Source organism: Brassica rapa, chromosome A03, assembly GCF_000309985.2.
Source record: "Brassica rapa cultivar Chiifu-401-42 chromosome A03, CAAS_Brap_v3.01, whole genome shotgun sequence".
Lineage (NCBI taxonomy): Eukaryota > Viridiplantae > Streptophyta > Magnoliopsida > Brassicales > Brassicaceae > Brassica > Brassica rapa.
This window is the reverse complement of record NC_024797.2, coordinates 33600101-33609808: the sequence shown is the minus strand read 5'-3', so window position 1 is coordinate 33609808 and position 9708 is coordinate 33600101. Positions and strand designations below refer to the sequence as shown.

Below are 9708 nucleotides of genomic sequence, written 5' to 3'. Positions count from 1 at the left end.
GTTTTAAAAGCAATAAATGATACATCAAAAACAACAGTGATTCAATAGATTGAATTGAAGTGGTTTCAAGATTGGCAAAGTAGCTAGATCTAGGTAATTCTCAGGTGTAAAATGTATGCACTTAGTTTAGACTAAAGGGTTCAATGGTTCTTGAACTAAACGTTAATTTAACCGGATAGGTTATCTTCACTAGATCTCGGATCTCAACTGTCGTATTTTGATCTCGAGAAAGTGTCAATCGATGTGACTTTATGTACATCGACCGATACACCTTTGTAACGATCGACCGACAGAACGATAGTTGCGTTGATCGACGGTTATTCTAGTGAACTTTGCGAACGGGTTTAACTTGTTCTCTAACCTTCTCAGACCAACTGTCATCGCGCCTGAGTCAGTTAGATCACGCAAATGGGTTCAGGTATTGAGGGGAAACGGTTAGTCGAACTCAATTAATCCTAGGATCTAAAATGAAGGTGATCAATCTCAATTTTAGCATTAAGTTCATAAGCAATGAAAGAACAATCAAAACACCTTTTTAACAGTCATGTTAGCAGTACATATTTTTAACCATGGTGAGAAACCTAAATCTAACAATTGGTTTACTCAAACATATTCATGAGAGACAAAGTCATGATGGTGTGAAATAAACTCAAATGAAACATAGAACACAAATAGATAGAGTAATAGAAATAAAGGAGTTCAAGATCTTCTCTGTTTTGCAGTCTCAGATCTATCTCTCCAATCCTAAGCTCTCCTAATGGTAGCCAAAATGCTCCTTTTCCAAACTAGGTCTTTTGCAAGTGTCTGCCTAGAAATGATACAAAACTCTAGTACATATAGCCTAACAGGCGGCCATGGACTTAAGTTGTAAATAATAGATCTTCTGGGAAATGAAATCTTTAAGTTTGCGATTTCATCTGTGTGACTGCGTATCGATCGATGCACAAGACTGTATGTCGATCGATAATAAGTGATTAAGATCGACCGATGTTGCTCTTCTAACGTCGATCGATTTTCCTTGCGTAAAAGCATTCCAAATTGTCCCAAAAGTATCATTTCCTTCAATCATGTATTTGCTTTGAAAAGACTCTAAAACATGATTAATACATCTTAAAACCTTTATATACCATGTATAAAAGCGGGTGAAAATCATGGTATATCAACTCCCCCAAACTTATCTTCTTACTTGTCCTCAATGGACAATCTCTCTGGAAGAGGGTTGAAAACATCAGGGACTCACAGATTTGAAATATTGAAGTCATCACCTCTATAATATTGCATTCCACATCTAAGGTTCCTTCTTACAGATATACATTATGCAATATCCTAGCTTAGCAACCAAAATCATCTAGCCAACAATCTTAACCAATCTTATTATCAATCTCCTCAACCAACCTCATTTCTTAATGTAAAAAGTGTAGGCTTTACCTTGGGAGTATCGATCACAGGATGCAAGGATTTCAGACAAGTATCTGGGGCTGCAGGTAAAAGTTAGTTCCTAGTTTCTCTCTCTCTAAATTTCTCTCTTGGATCAAAGTCTGCTTCCATTGCAGGATCAATGACCAAAATTGGACAGGCTTCCACGAATCAAAACTTAATGGTGGTTGCCACCAAGTTCTGTTCACTTCTTTTTGACCTATATCCGAGAGTTCTTTGCGAAAGCGAGCCTTGAAGATTGCCGCCTCCAAGTCCCGTTTCGAACTCTTTTATTTGAATCTTTATGAATCAAGCCTTAATGGTTTTAGCCACCAAGTCCTGTTCAGACTCGTCCTAATTAAACAATAGATCTTTCCTTTTTTTTTTTTATTATTATTATTATTATATATATACATTTTTTTTTAACATATCTAGGGTCAAAATCTAGAGAGAGAAAATGTGATAAATAATCTAAACCAGGCGTTACCTTCCAGACTTGTCTGAAAAATCCGATCCCATGTATACCAAGCCCCAAAACAAGCAGTGAAGTCAGGTTAGTGTTGGAGGTTAGCTTCGGTTCTTTCTAACAAGTTAGCAAGTGTGCATAGTTGACTGGTCGATCCACTTTAGCATCTATAGTATTGTTTGCAGTCAGTAAATCTAGAATGGTGCTAGAAAGTGGTTAGACATTCAAGTAGAAATCAGTAGTTCATAATCCCCTTTTTGACTCAATAAAACTATTTTTGAAAAGATTTTTGGCAAAAACTCAAGAAAATGGTGTTAGTAACTACCTCCCCCAGACTTAAATTGCACCGACCCGGTGCAAAGTGTCCAAGGGTAGGTTAAAATCAAGTTAGATGTTTGAGAAATGTTAGTAAAAAGTAAGTACCTATCCGTACTACACATCGATCGATGTAATCCTCTCCATATCGATCGATGTTACTCGCTTAGAATCGATCGATGTAATCCTCTCCATATCGATCGATGTTCCTTGCCTAATGTTAGCTCTGTTTAGACAATCAAGCATACGAAATAATAAGCATCCTCAAACATAAAACATAAGTTTAAAAACATAAATCCTACAAGTGCGGAAAATAAATAAATAAGTTCATAATAAGAGGAGGGAGGATAGAAATGGGAGGACTAGTCGGTGTCCTCGTCAGTAGCCTCATCGTCCTCTGGGGATGGGTCCCTGCGAGCTGCTGGTGCTGGTGCCTGCGCTCCTGTGGCTCTCCTGCTGCGACAAGACACTCTAGCCCATATGGCCTGAAGAGCGTCCACCACGAACCTCTGGAAGTCTCCCTGGTCTTGCATAGGGATGTCCAGAATGTTCAGGAAGTCAGGAAGAGGAGTGCCTGTGCGTCGCGAGCTCTGGTGTGGTGAATGCTGGGAGGTCGGCGTGACATGTTCTGCGGGTTGCAGAGGAATGCCTCGTCTGGCATGCATCGAAGCTGCGCCACGTTGTTGCCGAAGTCAGTGATCCTCCTATCTGGTAGAGGTAGAAGGCGATGCTCGTCGCGGATCCTGAGGCGCCAGAGCTTCCCTTCCTCGAGCCATAGCGAGTGCATCAAGTGCTGCTCGTCGAGGAAGGCGTGGTCGCGGTCAGCGGTGCGAGAGTCGAGGTGGATGCCGAGATACTGGAAGATCGGGGTCAGGAGGCTCCCAACTGTCTCCTTCTTGTTCTTGCCCTTGCTGGTGAAGGGCTTCTTCTTCAGGTCCACCAAATGCGCGGCAAAGACAGCTCCGAGGTTCGGCGGGCTTACCTCGCCATCCTCGTCCAACTCAACCAAGTCCACCACGCCGTTCACTGTGCAGAAAAGTAGTGTGAGCTCCTTTATTCGGACCTTGTTGGGCTCCATCTTGCAAACAAGTGTATTTGCAAGGATCCGTAGAAAGTAGCGAAGTGCAGGATGTCGGATGTCTGATAGCACGGCACTGTTCGTGTCCCAAACTCTTGTGCCGACGATCTCCCAGAATCCCTCAATGTGTGAGAAGGGTGGGACCTCGTAAGAGGCGATGCTCTCATCGAAACCGTAGATGCGGCAGAGCTCGGAGATACTGATCCTGTAGCGTGTCCCTCTGGCGAAGAAGGTCAAGGTGCCATCTCCCGCTACTCTCGCAGCTGAAGTCCTGTAGATGACCTCGACAGTGGCCATGAACTGGCGGACGAGATCGGGGTAGAGGTCGTAAGCGCGAGAGGGCATGGTACCGAGTCCAAGCTGCGTGATCATGTCCATAACATCCCCCTCGATCCCGAGTTTCTTCAGGATGGGTCGGTCAAGGAATTTGGTGGGCTCGATGGAGATGCCTAGCCAGGCATTGTAGAAGAGGCTGTCGTAGTAGTCCCAATCATCGGACAGAGGACGCTGACGGCACTCTTTGCTGTTGATCGCTGCCTTAGGATCAGCGTAGCCCGAAACATCGAATGGTGTGTTTTCGGGGCGAGGCCATGGATGACGCTGTGGGTTGGAGGAGCTACTAGTCTCGTCGAACCTCCTTTTCGACCTGAGTTCTCTGTTTCTCGCGTTCGTTTCTGAGCTGCTCATCTGAAACCAAGAAGAAAAGGAGGTTAGCATTGTCGCATATAATGTAATATCGATCGATGGGTTCTACTGAACATCGATCGATATCGTCGTGTCGGAACAATCCGACAAGGAGCATCGGTCGATGAGAACAAGTACATATCGACCGATGTCGAATCGCGAAACCTGCAAAATCACTCAACTCCAAATTGCGTTTATACTAATCTAAATCATAGAAATCACAAACCGAACTCTAGATAAGAAATATGAACTACAAAAACATCTCTCAATCGCCCTAAATCAAGCGTTCTAATCCAACTCAAAACGAAAACCCTAATTTTTCGAAAAATTGAAAATATCGAGTGCATACCTTGAATGTTGATTTCGGGAGTGGATTTAACAGTTACAGAGTGAAAAATCGAGTGGATTTGAGCGAAGAACGGACGAAATCCGTCGAGAATCGAGAGAGAAAGTGGGTGTTTTCGTTTTCGGTTGTGTTTGTGATTTTGGAAGAGGAAGTGGGTTGATATCGATTGAAGTTAATGTTAAAACCGTCGATATGCCCGCATCGATCGATGACAGTAATGTCGCGTCGATCGATGTCCTTTTATTTATAGATTCTAATTACTAAATTTTCTAAATAATGCTAATACTAAGAAATACGAAAATTACTATTAATTTCTAGTAAATGTAATTTATTAACTTTAATTATTATTTTATTATTTTTATAAAAATAAATGGGTTGCCTCTCATTCAGCGCTTAATTTTACGTCTTTAGCTCGACTTCCTGATTAAACTAATTATCAGGTTCATACAGCACCATGGGCATTTTCGCTAGTGGTTTTGCCCAATAATGCTTAATTAGTTGGCCATTCACCGTAAATTCCTGGCCTTTCTCATTTTGTAAGGTGATAGCTCCGGAGGGTTGAACGTTTATTACGGTGAAGGGTCCAGACCAACGGGATTTTAGCTTTCCAGGAAATAAAGTTAATCGAGAGTTATAAAGGAGGACTTGATTATCTGGCTCGAAGTGCCGGGATATGATCTTTTTATTGTGATAGGCTTTAGTCCTTTCTTTATAGATTTTTGAATTTTCGAAAGCTAAATGTCTGATTTCATCAAGCTCGTTAAGCTGGATGAGCCTCCTTTCTGCAGCCGGTTTGATATCAAAGTTCAAAAGTTTGGTAGCCCAAGCTGCTTTATGTTCCAGTTCGACTGGTAGATGACACGATTTGCCATAAAGGAGGTGGAATGGTGTTCTTCCTAACGGCGTTTTGTAGGCGGTCCTGTAGGCCCAAAGTGCATTATCTAGTTTCCTAGACCAATCTTTTCTGGAGATTCCTACGGTTTTCTCTAAAATTTCCTTAATTTGCCGGTTAGAGACTTCTACTTGTCCACTAGTTTGTGGATGGTAAGGTGTAGCTACTCTATGATGAACACCATTCTTTTTAAGTAATCTATCAAAGATTTTGTTAATGAAATGAGTTCCACCGTCGCTAATGACTACTCTTGGAACTCCAAATCTTGGAACGATTATACTCTTGAAGAGTTTAATAACCACAGATGCGTCATTGGTATGGGAAGCTATTGCTTCGACCCATTTGGATACGTAGTCTACAGCGACTAGTATATATTTGTTTCCATACGAAGACGGGAAAGGTCCCATAAAATCGATACCCCAGCAATCAAAGACTTCAACTTCAAGAATGAACTTTTGTTTCATTTCGTGTCTTTTGCTGATTTTCCCCGTCTTTGGCATCTGTCACATTGGGTTATAAATGCATGGACATCGCGAAAGATAGTTGGCCACCAAAATCCTGCTTGGAGAATTTTTGAAACCGTTTTAAAGGTAGCGAAATGTCCTGCATACTCAGCTCCGTGACATTGGTAAATAATGTCTGGAATTTCAGCTTCGGATATGCATCGTCTGTATATGCCATCAGAAAAATGCTTATAGAGGTAAGGTTCATCCAATGATAGCGTCTTACTTCTCTGAAAAATTTCTTCCTCATATATCCCTTGAGTTCGTCTGGTTCAACCTTAGCTGCCAAATAGTTAACTATGTCGGCATACCAGGGTCGGTTATCCGAGTTTCTACCAATCGCATTTACCTCCCGTTGTGATAATTCCTTAGGTGTGAGATTAATCTCATCACCGAAAACATTTACTTGTAAACCAAAGTTGATCTTAATAAACGGGGGTTCGTGATCTTGGTTACCTGAGAGGTGAGAAATTACATCAGTCTCGTCATCGATCGATGTAGAACTACGTGAATCGATCGATATGGCATCTCCCTCATCGATCGATTGATCTTCAGATGTGAGAGATACTTGACCGACGAAGGATATATCTATGTGTGCAACATTCTCTGTGGGAAAGAAATCGTCCATAGGGATATCATCCTCTATCCTTATACGAGAAAGATGGTCAGCGACTCCATTATCTACTCCTCTCTTATCCTTAATCTCAATGTCAAACTCTTGGAGTAGTAGAATCCAGCGTATGAGTCGAGGTTTTGCATCTTTCTTTTGCATTAAATATTTGATGGCAGCGTGATCAGTGTGAACTATTACACGTGAGCCAATCAAGTATTGACTGAATTTTTCAAAAGCGTAAACTACAGCTAATAGTTCTTTCTCTGTTGTTGCATAATTGTGTAGTGCTTCATCAAGCGTGCGGCTGGCGTAGTAAATAGCATGTAGCTTTTTATCTTTCCTTTGGCCTAGAACTGCTCCAATTGCGAAGTCACTCGCATCGCACATGATTTCGACAGGAAGATTCCAATCGGGGGCTTGTACGACAGGGGCAGTGATAAGGGATTTCTTTAAATCTTCAAAAGCTCTCATGCATTCGGGGGTAAAATCAAATTTAATATCCTTGCACAGTAAGTTATTTAGAGGTCTAGCGATTTTGCTGAACTCCAGTATAAATCTTCTGTAAAATTTGGCGTGTCCGAGAAAACTTCGTACGTCCTTAACAGTTTTAGGTGGGGGTAAACTGGTCATTACTTCAATCTTAGCTCTATCGACCTCTATTCCAGCAGCGGAAACTCTATGTCCTAATACTATTCCATCGTTTACCATGAAATGGCATATTTCCCAGTTTAGGACGAGGTTCTTTTCTTCGCATGTTTCCAATACCTTGCATAAATTATCGAGGCAACTCATAAAATCTGATCCATAGACTGAAAAATCATCAATGAATACTTCCATAAAGTCCTCGATCATATATGTAAAGATTGACATCATGCATCGTTGGAAAGTAGCGGGGGCGTTACATAGACCAAATGGCATTCTGCGATATGCGAAAGTTCCATAGGGGCATGTAAACGTTGTCTTTTCTTGATCATCCGGGTGTATAGGAATTTGAAAAAATCCGGAATATCCATCAAGAAAACAGTAATACTGGTGATTAGCTAATCTCTCCAGCATCTGATCAATAAAGGGAAGGGGAAAATGGTCTTTCCTAGTAGCGGCATTCAATTTCCTATAATCAATGCACATCCGATGACCAGTAACGGTACGAGTCGGAATGAGTTCGTCTTTTTCATTCTTCACTACTGTGATACCTCCCTTTTTGGGTACGACATGTACGGGGCTTACCCATTTGCTATCCGAAATGGGGTAAATAACTCCAGCGTCTAGGAGTTTTATAATTTCCTTCTTAACTACTTCTTTCAGATTTTGATTCAATCTCCTTTGCTGTTCTATTGACGTTTTAGCGTCATCTTCCAAGTTAATCCGATGCATGCAAAGATCAGGAGAAATTCCAGGAATGTCATCGAGAGAATACCCGGTTGCTTTCCTGTACTTGCGTAATTTATTCAGCAATAAAGCAAGTTCTCCGCTAGTGAGATTGGCGTTGACGATAACAGGGTAGGATTGATCATAAAGGTAAGTGTACTTAAGACCGCTGGGCAGAGGTTTTAATTCTACCTTTGGTGCTTTATTTTTAGACCAATTTGATTGTGAAGGAGGTTGTCGATCGACGGTATCTTCAAGGTATCGATCGATGACAACTTCGGAATCGTCATTTTCTTCTACGTTTGCAACGTCGATGCTAGCGTCCATTAGTTGCGTGTAATCGTCTGTCCTATCTGATATGCTAAACACTTCATTTTCCACGTGGTTAAGGGTATCTTCTAAGGGGTTGTCTGAACACATGTTAATGAAAGAGTCTCGTTCATCCTCGGAAACCTTTTCCACGTAGAAGGCCTGGTCATCTATTAGAGGTCGCTTAATCAGTTTTTCCATATCAAATGTCATCGAGATATCCCCTATGTTCAAATTAATTCGTCCTTCCTTGACGTCAATGATCGCTCCAGCTGTAGCTAGGAATGGCCATCCCAAAATGAGAGGGTCTTTGGGTTCTTGTCTGTATTTCAACACAACAAAATCCGTAGGCACGATGCAATCGTTAATCTTTATGGGAACATCTTCGAGAATTCCTTCGGGTACCCTAATAGATCTATCAGCTAAAACCAGGGTGATCGGAGTTGGCATAAACTCTCTGTATCCTAACGTCACAGCAACAGAGTAAGGCATAAGGTTCACGCTAGAACCGAGGTCACATAGTGATCTAGGGAAACGCGTGTTTTCAATCTTACAATCTAGGACGAAACTACCAGGATCGGATCTCTTCGTTGGAGTTTCTCCTTTAATCATAGCACTTACTTCTTCTGAAATCATCATCACACTGTGTTCTGCGATTGGATAGTTTGGAGATGTCATATCTTTTATATACTTCTTAATTGAAGGTGCTATTTTTATAGCATCGCTAAGAGACATCTCGACAGAAATCCTATCTAAGGCTTTCTTGCAGATTGCGTTCTCTAATGATTTCTTAGTTTGCGTTTTAGGAGGAAAAGGGGGTAAAGTTCTATAGACTCTTTCAATTATGGGTTCGGGTTGAGTAGACCGTCGATCGATGGGTTTCTTCGGTTGTTGATCGACGGTGGTTGTTTTGGGTCGATCGACGTCAGTTCCGTACTGTCGATCGATCTCATCCTCAATCTCCGTATCTTCTTCTAGTTCTAAGTCTATTGCTTTTTCCTTAGCCTTTTCAGTGGTGGTTTTCCGGTTATCTTGAGATAGATTTGGGTCTGGTTCGTCAAGAAAAATGGGATGAGAGTTGCTTTTCCCGGTCTCATCGGCATCGTCAGGTTTTCCAATATCTGAATTATTCCTCGTGCCTGCTGCGAGGTTTTTTCTGCTGCGCAGTATTACGGCACTGACTTGACGTCTTGGGTTTAGATCAGTCCTTCCGGGAAGACATCCACCATCTCTCTTTATTGCAGTTGCTATCTCAGCTACTTGACCTTCTAATTTTCGGATAAGTTCTCCTAAAGAATCTGCTTTTTCCATCAATTCTCCGTAAACCATATTTATCTTTCCGTAAAACTCCGATTTCGTCTTACGGTTGCCAGTAAGAGCTTGTCTGATATTGAACCTTTCTCTTCCGGTACGTGACTTTTAAGCAGTGTCATAAGCTTGGGTAAAGCTCTCGACATGAAAAACAGAGGAAGGATCAGAGCAGTTCGTTTCTTCATCCGAATAATCATCGTTGTCAGACAGAGCGTTTTCGTCGATCTGGGCTATATCAAATCGGTGTTTGTTTTGAAGAAAGGAATGAACGGTTTTAAGGGAATTATTAATTTCTAATAAATCAGAATTGTCCTTTGGATTTGTAGTTTTTTCTATTTCTTCATCCATTTTTCCATAGGACCTTCCCGTTGTCATATTCTTGATAAGGCGTCTAGCTCCTTCGGGAT

General features: G+C 41.6%; 1 protein-coding gene across 1 annotated transcript; it reads right to left on the bottom strand.

Annotated features, from left to right (window-relative positions):
* Positions 1-5650: 5650 nt before the first annotated feature.
* Positions 5651-9369, bottom strand: LOC117132801. The gene has a single exon (XM_033287970.1). The coding sequence runs from the start codon at positions 9317-9319 to the stop codon at positions 5711-5713; it is 3609 nt and encodes a 1202-aa protein (XP_033143861.1). The 5' UTR covers positions 9320-9369; the 3' UTR covers positions 5651-5710.
* Between the last annotated feature and the right edge of the window lie 339 nt (positions 9370-9708).